We start from the raw sequence: 14496 nt of genomic DNA, 5'->3' as shown, positions 1-14496 counted from the left end.
CCCCCTTCTCCTCCTGCCCTCAATCTCTCCCAGCATCAGTCTTTTCCAGTGAATCGCCTCTTTGCATCAGTTGGCCAAAGTATTGGAGTTTCAGCATCAGTCCCCCAGTGAACATTCTGGGTTGATTTCCTTTAGGACTGACTGGTTTGATTTCCTTGAAATCCATGGGACCCTCAAGAGTCTTCTTCAGCACCACAGTTGGAAAGCATCGGTTCTTCAGCACTCAGCTTTCTTTATGGTCCAATTCTCACATCCATACACGACTACTGGAAAAACCATAGCTTTGATCAAACAGATCTTTGTTGGCAAAGTGATATGTCTGCTTTTTAATGCTCTCTAGATTTGTCACAGCTTTTCTCCTAAGGAAAAAGCGTCTTTTAATTTCATGCCTACAATCACCATCCTCAGTGATTTTGGAGCCCCCAAAAAATAAAATCTGCCATTATTTCCATTTTTTTCTCCTCTATTTGCCATGAAGTGATGATACCGGATGCCATGATCTTAGCTTTTTGAGTGCTGAGTTGTAAGCCAGCTTTTTCACTCTCCTCTTTCACCTTCATGAAGAGGGTCTTTATTTCCTCTTCACTTTCTGCCATTAGGGTGGTGTCATCTGCCTATCTGAGGTTCTTTATTTTTCTCCCAACAATCTTGATTCCAGCTTTATCCAGCCCAGGCATTTCACATCATGTACTAATCATATAAGTTAAATAAACAGGATAAAAATATATAGCCTTGTTATATTCCTTTCTCAATTTGGAACCAGTCTGTTGTTCTATGTCCAGTTCTAACTGTTGATTCTTGTCCTGCATACTAGTTTCTCATTAAATAGGTAAAGTGGTCTTGTATTCCCATCTAAAAATTTTCCACAGTCTGTTGTGATCCACACAGTCAAAGACTTTCAAGGCTTTAGCGTAGTCAATGAAGCAGAAGTAGATGTTTTTCTAAAATTCTCTTGCTTTTTCTATGATCCAGTGGATGTTGGCAATTTGATCTCTGGTTCCTCTGCCTTTTCTAAATCCAGCTTGTATATCTGGAAGTTCTCAGTTCATGTCCTGTTGATGCCTAGCTTGAAGGATTTTGAGCATTATCTCGTTAGCATATGAGATGAGCATGCTTATATGGTGGTTTGAACATTCTTTGGCACTGTCCTTCTTTGGAATTGGAATGAAAACTCATCTTTTCCAGCCTGTGGCCATTACCGAGTTTTCCACGTTTGCTGGCATATTGAGTGCAGCACTTTAACAGCATCATCTTCTAGGGTTTTAATAGCCCAGCTGAAATTCCGTCACTTCTACTGGCTTTGTTCAGAGTGATGCTTCTTAAGGTGCACTTGACTTCACAGTTGAGGATATACTAGTGTGTCAACCCCATATTTCTTATAAAAGCTGTAGTATTGTTATCTGTATTTGTCCTTTTTCATTTAAACAAAAGTTTTTCCCTTCTTGATTATCTAAAATATTTCAGATTTTGTAGTTAATAAAAATTTAGTTTTTACCTCAAAGGCAACCAGTGTTTTTTCAGTTTCTTGTTCATTTTATGATGCACTGACTTATTGCTATAATATAAATACACAAATGTCTAGGTATACTTTTTTAATTAAAATAATGGCAATATATTATACTTGTTGTTATGCATCTTTCATTTTCACTTGACAGTGTATTTTAAAAATCATTCATGATAAGTTTATAAAGATACTTCTGATCTTTTATGTGGCTGCATAGTATTTCATTGCTGTTTACATTCATTTTTTTTAAACAATATCCTGTTGGATGCTTAGGTTGTTTCGAGGCTTTTTGCTGCTACAAACAGCGCTGCAGTGAGTGGCTTTATACATGGCCCATTTTCCACATGTGTGATTTTATCCTGATTAACTCCCAGAAATGAAAATGCTGGTCCAGAGGCAGGGGCTTTTATAATCTTGATAGAAATTGCTCCGTTGACCCCATGACTGGTGGTAACAGGCTATACTCCTACCATCCACAGGTAACTGTTACCCCGCAGCTCTGCCAACACAGTGTTTCTTGAAACTTGCTCTGGCTTTCTGTGTAATCCTTTTTCCTTGTTTTACTCTTACAGGGGTCAGCAGAACTGGCTTCAGCTAGACCACCGAGTCCTTGACCACGATTTACCCAAGAAACCAGGACCAACCCTCTTGTACTTCTCTGTGAGGTATGTATCCAGAGACACGTCCACCATCCCCTTGGGTCTTTTTTTGTTTTTAAAAGAGAAAAAAACATTCTTGGTGATCAGAGATAAAGAATTTTAAAAAAGAAGAGACCTGTCAAAAAAAATATGTGAAAGAGATTCTCTTTAGATTATCTTAGTCTGGGGAACGAGTTACCATAGATACGTGTAGGACTGTTTTCCTTTGAAAATAAAGGGTAGACTCACCTTCCTTTAATTTTCAAAGGCTCTTGAATCTATGTGAAGCTAAAAAATATAAGTAATATATTTCAATATATAACCTGCTTTTGACTCAACATACTTCTAGATTTTTATAATTTGAAATGTACAAACACTATTTTACATATTATGTATGTATGTTTTCTAGAGACTATGGAAATAATTGAATTTTATACAGTTTCACACCTTAATTGGAATAGACAATAAAATGCAAACAACTGCTCATGGAAAGAATTACCTTAATGCAGAAATCTACATTCTGATTTCCTGAAGAGAGACTGCTAGGAAGGAATCCTTGATTTGTTCTCTGAACTCTGCTTGGACAGATCACTTAACCATGCATATGGGTCTCAGTTATTTTCTCCTCACATGGATGTATTCCATTATATCAGTAGTTTCTTATAGTCGGCTAACGATAGAAATATTTTTTCACATTAAAGGTAATAAAATGTTATAAAGAGTAATGCCTGTGTTCCTGTAGCCAGCTTAAGAAATAAAATGTTACCAGTTTTGCTGAGAACCCCTTCTTAGGTACTAGCCCCTGGTCACTATCCTGAATTTGATATATTTTCATGATAAATTTGTTTTCTTGATCTGAAGCCAAATACGATAAATAAGCTAAGGTGGAAGATTTCCCATAAATCTAAGTATGTTTTCATAAAGCTAGATCAACCTGAAGAATGGACCTGTATTCTGAGCTTATGTTATCTTTTGGATGTTGGACTATACTTGTTTTATGACATGTTGGTGGAGGCTTCATGTCTTTCTTTGGGAAGGAGGGTGGTTATACAATGATTGATTATCTGATACAATCATGTCAGTTTCCACACACTTTTTTTAAACTTCCTTATGCTCCATGCAATCCAGAAGTGTCCTAATAAGGTGTCCTGATTGTCCTACCTTTTTGTTTGTCTGTTTTTAATATGAATTGATGGTGATTGAGGATGGAGGCTGCTCCTTACTCAGTAAATAAAGTATTGACAGCCCCCAGTTTGTTTTCTGCTTTTTACTCTAAAATCTGGTTTAGATTTTTTTTTTCCCTTACCACCAGAAGTCACATTTTAAAACCCAGGAAGGAGGTAGCATAATGGTGATTTGTCCAGGATGTAGCCGGTATGAAAAAGTGCACAGAAATCCTAAAAAAACAAAAATGGGAGTTTCCTGGAGTGTGGTATGAGTGCTGGGTCCATGGAAATGGAGAAGAAAACAAACACAGACCAGCAGCAATAAGAAAAAATATATACATTAGTAATTAAGCGGGGGTCCAAGCATAGAAAAACTTTCATCTTGTATTGTGTAGGGGAAATGGCTCAACATAAATCAGCATCTTTTTTCACAAGGAAATTTATTATTACTGTAAACATTTCAAACTTCCTGAAAGTATAGAGTGAAAAAGAAGACATTCTCCACCAGGCCTCTCCCTTGCTTTTTCCCTAATTCTCTCTCCTTCTTAGAGAAAAATAATGCTGATAAATTATTTGGTGATTTACTTTTTTTTCCCCCCAATCTGGAGATTTTTCCTTTGTTGTTGTTCAGTCACTAAGTCATGTCCAACTCTTTGTGACCCCATGGACTGCAGCACGCCAGGCTCCTCTGTCCTTCACCATCTCCTGGAGTTTGCTCGGACTCAAGTCCTTGAGCTGGTGATGCCATCCAACCATCTCATCGTCTGTTGCCCCCTTCTCATCCTGCCTTCAGTCTTTCCCAGCATCAGGGTCTTTTCCAGTGAGTTAACTCTTCTCAGCAGATGGCCGAAGTATTGGAGCTTCAGCTACAGCAGATCTTTCCTTGGGTATATAAGAGTCTAATTTACTTCTTTGCACATCCATAATTTAGCTGTTCAGGGTCCTATTAAGCCTGTAGGCTGTTTCCAGTGATTTATTAAAATGTGCATTGCAGCTAACATCCCTGTACTTCCATCTCTGTGCACATATGTAGTGTTTCTGTAGCCTGACTACTCAGTGAGAGCTTTATATCTTTGGAGAATTTAACAAGCACTAGTTCTTTGACCACTACTCTCTGATCTATTTTTTATCTCACAATGCCAGGGGAGAAAGTTCAGTCTTCTCTTCTGAGCAGTCACTCATAAGGCAGCCCTGTCTTTCCGAAGCAGGTTCTGGGGAGTCTCCTGCTGCCTGTTTGTGAGTTTCAGCCTTTATCTCACAAATGTCCCATAATCACTTTTAGCTTTACTTTCCCTTAATCACTCACATGTTTAAAAGCCCTTATCAGGTTTTTAATTATTCACTTATTTCTTCTTGCCAACTGTGCAGTGAGATCATAATAGTCTTTGTTATTATTCCAATTAAGGACTTGTTGTTACTTCAATTTAATTAAAGAAATGATAGAGCAAAAAGCATACACCAAGGAAATAAGTCAACTGACCAAGCTCAGTGAGTGGAATACAGTTCTTCAGGGGTCTCTCAAATGGGATGATAGCCACCCCAGTGAAGTCACTGGCCTCTCGGAGGGTCTCTAGCCTTCTGAGTAAACAGGACCGCTGCTGATACTTACGTCCTAACAGACATCGCCACTACCCACCCCTGGTTGCCTGACGTGACAACAGATGTGAGTCACTAAAGAGTAGAAGCAAAGAGCATTTGGTTGTATTTGGACACATAGTCACCATAGAAGCCTCTAGAAATACACACGGTCTCTTGATTTCAAGGTCACTGCCTTTCCCATCAGCAGGTATGAGTTGCTTGCTCATGGACACTGAAGTACACACTTGCTGAGTGGTTAGTGCACACAAAAGAAGGAATCCCCACAGAAGCAATGTGTTATATGGATGTACATAACTGCTCTTTTCATTGCTAACAATTAAGAATATCCAAATGTAGGGGAATTCCTTTGGTGCTTTCACTGCTGGGGCCCAGGTTCAATCCTTGATCAGGGAACTAAGATCTCGCAGGGCAACAAAAATACATAAATAAAAATAAAGATATCCAAATGCCAACAGTAAAGATAAATTCAGTAAGTTATGGCATTTTTACAGTGAACAAATGATCACTGTAATAGAAGCCATAAGATGAAAAGGTACATTGCATTTCAGAGCTTCCCCAGGAGGAGAAGGGCCACATATCTGAATCACTATAGGAAATTTTTTTAAGAGTCACCCCTCCAGTCCCCAAAACTTCCACTTTCCTGGCCCAAATTCTGATACTGTGTCCTGGAGATAGTGAGTGTGATCTTGGGCAAGTCGGTTGTGAATTAAAAAGAGATCAGGGGATACAAAATAACTTTGCAGAGTAATATGCAAATATAAGAAAGTATCTTTTTTTTTTTTTTTTCAAATTATAGTGTTTATGAAAAAGAAAAATACCATAAAGCTTTGCTCTGAAGAGGTTTCCTCTCTATTAAAATGTAGCATTAACCTTATGGCAGTCTCTGTGCCACATATTTGACCTGTGTCCTTTCACTGGGCTTCCCTGGTGGCTCAGTGATAAAGAATCCGCCTGCCAATGTGGGAGATGGGGGTTCGATCCCTGGGTTGGGAAGATGCCCAGTAGTAGGAAATGGCAACCCACTCCAGTATTCTTGCCTGGAGAATCTCATGGAGCCAGGCACATTGCAAAGAGTCAAACACAACTTAGGGACCAATCAACAACATCGTTTCACTGTTTCACTGCTTCCTGAGCTAAACACTTGCATCCTTCAGATTTACAGGGAAAGACTTTCTTCTGGTTAATATCTCCCAGGATGCAGGCAGCAGCTCAGAAACACATGTAGCTTCTGCATGGAGGGAAGAAAACATTTCAAGTGCAGGCACTTAGTTGTCCCTTGATGAATTTCAGAATTAAACCTTTGTCTTTGCTTTAGTTATAAAATCTCAGTGGTGGGTGCTAACTCCAGGTGTGACGTGTGTATTGACGCCCCATAATTTATGTATGCACCGTAATTCATTTAACCCATCCTCTGTTTTCCTGTGAGTCCAAACGCCCCCAGGCTGCCAAGGAACTCCTCCAGGCCTGGGTTGTTATCTGCAGCTGTAAATTATCTTCCACAAACACAAAGGCCTCTTTGGTAATGCAGCCCAGATGTAAGCATTTGAAAAGCTTGATAGTGAGCAAGCAGGCATTTAAAAATCAGAAGTGGGGAGGTTAGGGAGGGGATTGGGCGTGACCTCATTGGAAAAGCTCCCTTCGCCTCAGAGGAGGAGGTGGCTCTGGCTGGTACCACCCAGCTCCAGCAGAGCCAGGGTCTTGGGTCTTTCCCCCTCTGCTTTGCATTTATCATACTGCCTCTTGCTCTTTTTTTTTTCTTTTCTTTCTTTCTGTCTGGTCTTCCCGCTCTTCTTCCCCCTCTTTTTCTCCTCTTTCCAAACCACCATTGTGAGGTTCAGGAACTGTAAGTGACTTCTCAGAGGTACCAGTAAGTATTGTGTGTGACACTTGGAGCTGAGAATTGGCTGTGTGTGGAGAGTTCTGGTAGGAGATGTGGAGAAACACTGCTACCTTTCAGTCAAAGTTGCTGCAAACAGAGTCTTTGAAAGACTTTTTTCAAGTCTTTTATCACCCCCTGGCCTGTTTCTGGAACATGTAGAAAGAGTTTAACTCAAGGAGGTATCATGACTACAACTCATGGATCCACATCATTCCAGTTGTTTGCTTGCTTGTTTTTTAAAGGAAGACAAACATTTGGAATACAGCACAACAGGTAAAGATTCTGGTGAAGAAAGATTTATTGATAGAGAAAGATGCTCCCAACATATTCTGGGGAATAAAAGCAGACCACAGGATTGCACTTAAGTAAAAGATGTGATTAGGAAAAAAATTAAAATATTAACAGTAATTAATCTCTGGGTAGAGTGATTTCCTCAAGGGAATCAACCCTGAAAATTCATTGTAAGAACTGATACTGAAGCCGAAAACCCCAGTACTTTGGCCACCTGATTGGAAGAGCTGACTCATTGGAAAAGACCCTGATGCTGGGAAAGATTGAGCATAAAAGAAGGAAGGGGGCGGCAGAGGATGAGAGGGTTGGATAAGATCACCAACTCAATGGAGTTGGGCAAACTCCAGGAGATAGTGAAGGACAGGGAAACCTGGAATGCTGCAGCCCATGGGGTCACAAAGAGTCGGACGCAACTTAGAGACTGAACAACAGAGAGTGGTTATGGGAATGATTTTTTGCTTGTCTATTTATATATTCCTACGATAAACACATAAAGCAATTTTTAAAAAATGCAAGTGTGACGTGTAATATAAGGAAGAAAAGTAAAGTGTTTGTGGCTGGATAGCCATGAGTTATTTTAGAGCTATCAAAGAGTAGGTGATTTACAGTAAGGAGAGGACAGGAAAGTTCATCTCTTCCCAGAGGAATGTGATTAAAAAGCACAGAGAAATAAAGGATTCCTTCTGCCTTGGGCCCAACAGAGGTATTTGAGGCAGATGTGTGAGTCAGCCAGACCTCTTTGCCCACCACCACACGCCAATCTGAACGTTATCCCAGAACCTGGGGAAAGCATGTGTCGGTTGCCTTAATATTGACTGTGACCTCCTGGCCTAACCCATACTTGAACTTCCAGGCAGTTGGTAAGCAGCCTCTGTCTTTGAGGATCCACCATCCTCATTCATATGAGAGTTCCAGAAAGACACAAAATCATTCAAAGCACAGGCTGAACCTCAATTCTACTGTGTTACAGGATTACATTTCTGTGTGCTCCCTGGATCACATATCAGACAGCATTTGTGGGAATCTGCTCAGTCTCCTCTCTAATCTGTCCTCAGTGTGACATCGAAAGGGCAGAGGAAAGCAGTAGTATTATGAAGGGTGAAAAGGCTGGAGGGTGCAGAAGTTCAGAGCTCGGCCATGAACTCAGGGTTTCTGGCTAGCATTCCGGGGGACCAGGTAATTCCTCATTGTAGGGAGCCAAGCTGTTCTATGGGATGTTTGCAGCATCCCTGGCCAGTAGCATTCTCTTAAGTCAGGAAAATACAAAAAAAAAAAAGTCTTTGGGGATATATGTATATTTATGGGTGATTCACGTTTTTGTGCGGCAAAAACTAACGCAACATTGTAAAGCATTTCTCCTCCAATTAAAAAAAAATAACAAAAACAAAAAAGTCTTCAACATAACCAGATGTACCTCACTCATCCCTTAAAAACCAGTGCTTTCACCTTGCTCTTGACTTTTAACCCTAACTGTTCTGTGTATTACCTTTGTGGCCTTTGGCAGCCTCTACGGGCTTTGCTCCTCATCTAGAAGACGTAATAGGAACTGACAGTAATACAGGGGGGTTGTTGGAGGATGTTAACATGTCATGAAGACCCTCACTAAATGTAAACTATTTTTATGATATAAAAATAACAAAGACTGCCTCAACCACCTGTTCAGGGGGTAAAAAATTCCATAATGTGATATATGGTCATTGAATATGGAAGTTTGGAAACTGTCTGGCTTGGGTCTGACTCACTCTTTTTTTGTTATTTTAAAAAAATATTTATTTATTTGGCTGCGCCAGGTCTTAGTTTATGGCATGCAGCATCTTAGTTGTGGCATGTGGGATCTAGTTCCCTGACCAGAGATCGAACCCAAATTTTGTGCATTGGAGTGCAGAGTCTTAGCCACTGGACCACCAGGGAAGTCCCTGACCCATTTACTTTTACACTGGGTGGAAGATTTCATCATTTCTCCACGATTCTCTCCGCCCAGCCATCACCTCCCTAAAAACAATTAACCTCTCCTCCTCCTTCCTGTCTCCTTCTCAGAGAGTTTGTCCCTACTTGGCTCATGGTGGACAGGGGCAGGCTATTTTGCAGTTTGAAGCAAAGACGTGGAATTCACCATGGGACCCCAACACTTCTCATTGCCTGGGGCAGATGACTCCCTCCCCTTTTGTTCTGGTCGCAGCACAGCCCTTAGCCTCCTGGGCCTCCAGTCTTTCCCTGGAGAACTGGGAAAGAGTCATGCAGAGAGGGGAGCGACAGGGCAGGTTTCTACAGGTTCACCTGGAGGGCCCTCTCTGCTTCTTCTAGGGTTGCCTGGAAATCCGGAAGTGAGGCAGAGTTTTCCTGGCAGGGGAGCACAATGTAAAAGCCAACAGTGCTTCCCTTGGGGAGTTCTCTAAGAGCGCACCCCTCCCAAAGATGAAAGGGAACACAGGGGACTCTCAGAGGTTCTGCATCATCCTTTGCAGAAAGTGAAATACACTTCAATTACCCCGCTGTCTTCAGCGTGCATCATAAAGCAGGACTATGAGGTTACAGGGTCATTATAAGCAATAAATACAGATCTCTGTGTTCAGAATGTAGATTAGAACCTGATAGAAATCTTAGGCAGGTGGCTGCAGTAAATGCCTGAAATTACCCACAATAACTGAGTGAAACCAGGAGCAAGGCGTTTGAATGCAGCCCTCACTGGACACCAGTCAGGAAGTCAGCATTGTGCAGTGAGAAATCATTGAGTCATTCCTGCCCAGTTTGCCGTCTATGATGCTGTTGCTCAGACATAGCAAAGATTCTAGAAAACAAAGGAAATATGCTCAGTTGGGGAGAAATCCTAAGTGGTCAGAAGAATATTCGTTTCAGAGTGTTTTCCTATTCTTGGTCAAGATGGACTCCTTTGTAGCATCCTACTTCCCTAAGAGAATAAGCTTAGAAAAGATACTGGAATTTCCGTTCTTGTTTTTACAGTTGAAGTTTTAAAGAGGTTCCCAACTAAGTCCGCACCTTTTGTTATAGTCTTCCTGGTAGACAGATAATAATAACATAGTAATAATCACCACCACTCACTGACCACTGAGACAACACGTGAGAAAAGGGAGGCAACGAGAGGCCAAGCAGTTTGGCCCAAGACCCCAGCGTGGATCAGTGTTGGGACTGGACTTCAACCTAGTATCTCCCCAACTCTGTGATGTTGACTCTTTTATTTTTTTGCCCCCATTTTTTTTTTTTGCCACACCTCACAGCTTATGGCATCTTAGTTCTCTGACCAGAGATTGAACCTGGACCACAGCAGTGGAAGTGCTGAGTCCTAAGCACTGGACCACCAGGGAATTCCCTGTGGTGTTGACTTTTGATCATGGTAAATAAATGACACAGGAGGAAAATATGGGCCACCTACATGACAGTGACCACTAACGGATAGCCCATCCCAAACAGCCAGAGTCGTCTGCTTTTCAACCCACGTGTATCATCATCTGGCTGCAGGCCTGCCCCTCCTCCAATGTTGTCATGCCATTGAGGTTGATGTTTTGTTATCACTGATGAGCGGTTAGGTGAACACCTGTCCCATCAACAGGAAAGAAAAATGCTAACGGGGGACCATGAAAAGTAGAGACAGCGTCTTCTCAAGAAGGCCAATTCTCAAGAAATTACATTTGTTAAATTGTATGAGGTCTGTCTCCAGAACTTATGCCTAACCCAAAAGCTTGGGTTTGTTTCAAGGCTGAAAATTGAACCGTGGGCTTTGACTTTACAAAATCTTAGTGAAATCATTCACAGGAAGCATGCAGAAGGGAAACAGTATCCTTTTACCAAAAAAAAAAAAAAAAAAACCACCCTGAAACAAAAGGTCTTTATTTTACAAGTCTGGGATAGTCCGTTTCATTTCACGGAGAATCCTTAGATTCTGTTTTCAGTTCATAGAACGTGTTGATAGGTGTGCCTAGGGAGCCATTCTCCTGGAGAACCATATGTACTTTTCAAACCCTCCATAAATATAGTCATCACAGTGGCTCCCTTGAGGGAGAGAGGGGACCGTGGATTCAGAGAGTGGGTAATGTGATGCCTATGCAGAAAGTTAGAAGGCAACAGGGCGGGTTGCCAGAAAGTACTGGAAAACAAGATAGGGACCTGTTTACTGGAACTGGGGTACAGTCAGGGACCCGGGCTTCAGAAACAAGAGGAGCCCAATGTCTAGTACGAAGTTATCTGTGCGGAGTTGGGCACGTCACAAGTTGATTTGGTGCTAAGCCACCCAGCTCCCTGCATGTGGTTTTTTTTAATTCTTGAAGACTAGAAAGAGGTTTGATCTGACTAACAGGCCCTCTCCCTGGAATGCCCTTCCTCCCTTCGTTACCTGGTGAACTCATGCATTCTTTAAGACTGGGCTCAATTGTCCTAGAGGACAGCGTGTCCTGTGACACGGAGCCTTCTGGATTTCAGTTTGGCTGCCTTCTCTCTCTTGATTCATAAGCTGACTTAATTGCATTGCTCCCGTGGGCTCCCTGGCATTGTGTACATGTTGTATTTCATTGTGATTATTATTATAGGAAAGCATCCTATCATATTGGTTTGGAGTAGGAACTTTGAAGTCTGAAAGGCCTTCATATGAATCATGGCTCCCTCATTTTCTACCTGGGTGACTTGGGGAAGTTGACTTTATATGTGCATCTCAGTTTTCTTATCTGTAAGATGGGTTAATAACTTGCTACCTCTGGCATCTGGTTTTGCTGAAGTTAAATGGCAGCATGCATATAGAGCCCTGCATACTGTCCCTAGCACATGGGAAGTCCTCTACTGACTTGGATTCTCTTGTTGCCAGCAACAGAAACCAGTTATGGCTAAGCTAACAGAATTGAAGGAAAACTGGACTAACAAGGCTTCAGAAAAGACAGGAATCCAGGCTCTGCAGGAATCTAGGGAGCAGGAGGCAATGGACAGTTTCATCAGGGTACCACCGGCAGGACAAGAGTCTCAATAGGCTGTATTGGGCACTTCATAAAGTCCCTACTACGGCCATCCTTATCTCCACCATATAGACGAAGTATCTTAGACTCAAAGCTTAGGCCACATCCGCCAGGCCACATGGCATTAAATTCCAGAAAATGGATTTTTATTAGCAATGATTAGAATTTGTTGCTTCACATCCTTTTGTGTTATCTCATTTAATTCTTCCAAAACTCTGTGAGGTAAGTGCAGTCATAACAGCAGTTTAGAGAAGACACAAAGAAGCTAACTAACTTGTCCAAGGCCACCCAAGTAATAAATGATGGGACTGGGACTCCATATTCTACATTCTTGATTCCAAAGCTGGTTTTTCCCTTCAACTCTTCATCTCCCCCAACCCCTTAATCCTTAACTTTCCCTTCTTGCACACCTAACACTCATCAATCTTCATTAAGTTCACTAATAAGTGAGATGAACCCTTGTAAGTGAAAATAGAAAGGATTTATTCCACTAAGGATGGAATTTTTCAAATGACTTTAACCATCTCAATGATAAAATCTTTCACCGCCTCTTAAAGCTGCTGTATTTATTTCTCAAACATTTCCTTATTGCGGAAGGGGAGGAAAAATAAATAAATAAAAAGCGCAAATGCCCAAGGTCTATCACGATTTTGCAGAGCTAAGAGCAAAGCTCCCTGGGACTTCAGTTCGGGTTTATCTTGACTCTCGCCAGATTGAGAGCCTGTTCTCGTCCAGGATCCTAGCTGTGAGCTGTCTTCGGGTATTAAGTCTCCTCATGCATTATTCATCAGGTGGGGCTGCAACACTTGAGAAAAACTTCTGGGCCTCCACCCCTGGCCCACTCCTGCACCCCAGAGGCCTGCCTTCAACCAGCCAGCTTTCCACAGGACTCTCCTCCCCTCCCCACCTCAGGACCCTCAGCTTTTTTCCAAAGGAGGGACTTGGCCTCACAGAGGCAACAAGCAAAGGCCCAGAAAAGGGAGTGGAGGAAGCGAGACCCAGAATACCCTGATTTGCATGAGAAAGACCGGTATTAAGTGGGGAGCTTGGCTTCTAGCCAAGGGAAAGCCCAGAGCCTGGAAGGATGAGAGTGAGGGAAGGAAGGAGGACGTGACTGAAACTCTCCTGGTGCATGGGGGCGAGGTAAACGGGGGCCCTCACACCCCCCCTGAGTCTGAAAACCGTGGAGCCACGGGCTTCTAGGTTCAGTTATACAGTAGTGCTTTCTCAGCAGACTTCTCCTTTCAGCCCTCAGAGGGCTTTGTTTCGAAACTGTGGGAGGTATCGTGAACTCCCAGAACCTGTGTCAAAGGAACGGCAAGAATAAAGAATAAAATAAAATAAAATACATTTTATTTATATATTTTTATATAAATATATGTTTATATATTTTATTTATTTATAAAGAATAAAATAAAGAATAAAGATGGATTTGCAGGTGGTGACCATTTTGGATTTTTCTCTCGCTCACCTTCCAGCACACTGTAGAAGACTTTATCTGCATGTCTGCGTATATCCACATACACTCATACATACTTAAAGGTGTGCATACATATTGCAGATGGCTTTTAAAAGGGAAAAAAAGCACAACCATTGCCTAGCTCTTCGTAATTCTCTGAGAGACACTACATGAGGAAACCATGCAGAGAAGGGAAAGAATCGGAAGGAGTCAACTTCTGTGCTGTTTTCCAGGTTTTACATTGAGAGCATATCGTTCCTGAAGGATAAAACCACCGTGGAGCTCTTTTTCCTGAACGCAAAGTCCTGTGTGCACAAGGTAAGGGCCCTGTTTGCTGCGGACTCCAGCGGGGCTGGACTAGCAGGGAGCAATGGCAGGGCCTTTGTTTTTATGTTCAAGTGGAGAAAAAAGGACATAATCTTTTTTTTTTCTTCTTTACATTTCTCATTCTTTACTATGCTTCACACAGACATGCTATTCTCTATGTTACTTTTTTTTATTAAACTTTTTATTTTGTGTTGGAGTATAGCCAGTTAACACTGTTGTGATAGTTGTAGGTGGCTAGAAAAGGGACTCAGCCATACCAATAATGTATCCATTCTCCCCCAAACTCCCCTCCCAGCCAGGCTGCTGCATAGCGCTGAGCAGAGTTCCCTGTGCTGTGCAAGAGAGGACATAATCTTTTTCCTTTGTGTATCCTACCCCGTAAAACAAAGCAAAACAGTTTTCCTTTTTTTTTTCAAATGAAGAAAAGGCAGCTCTTCTCAAATTCTGAGTCGGGAAATACACAGAATCACCACTGCCTGCGGTGCTCTCAAAACTCCACCCAGAAGGACACACAGGTGGAGCAGTCAGGCTGATCGAAGCCTCGCAAAAGTCAGGCCAGAAATCTGTTCTAACAGAGTATACCCTACATTTATCCTACTTTGAAGCCAGTCTTCCTTAGGGGCCTCTGCTCAGAGCCCTGTGTTTTAAGGCAGAGTCTCAGTTATCTGTGGCAAA

The 14496-nt window shown here is 41.9% G+C and overlaps 1 protein-coding gene across 4 annotated transcripts in view; it reads left to right on the top strand.

Moving 5' to 3' along the window:
• Positions 1–14496, top strand: part of FRMD4B (FERM domain containing 4B) — a 360291-nt gene that overhangs the window by 236602 nt on the left and 109193 nt on the right. For all 4 annotated transcript variants that reach the window (XM_027523804.1, XM_027523805.1, XM_027523807.1 and 1 more), the window contains 2 exons: positions 2077–2169; positions 13728–13812. In XM_027523804.1, coding sequence (XP_027379605.1) covers positions 2077–2169; positions 13728–13812 — 178 coding nt within the window. The remainder of the gene's footprint in view (positions 1–2076; positions 2170–13727; positions 13813–14496) is intronic.

The sequence above is a fragment of the Bos indicus x Bos taurus genome, chromosome 22 (assembly GCF_003369695.1).
Source record: "Bos indicus x Bos taurus breed Angus x Brahman F1 hybrid chromosome 22, Bos_hybrid_MaternalHap_v2.0, whole genome shotgun sequence".
NCBI classification, from domain to species: Eukaryota; Metazoa; Chordata; class Mammalia; order Artiodactyla; family Bovidae; genus Bos; species Bos indicus x Bos taurus.
Note: the sequence above shows the minus strand (reverse complement) of the source record. Positions and strands in the feature narration are given on the sequence as shown.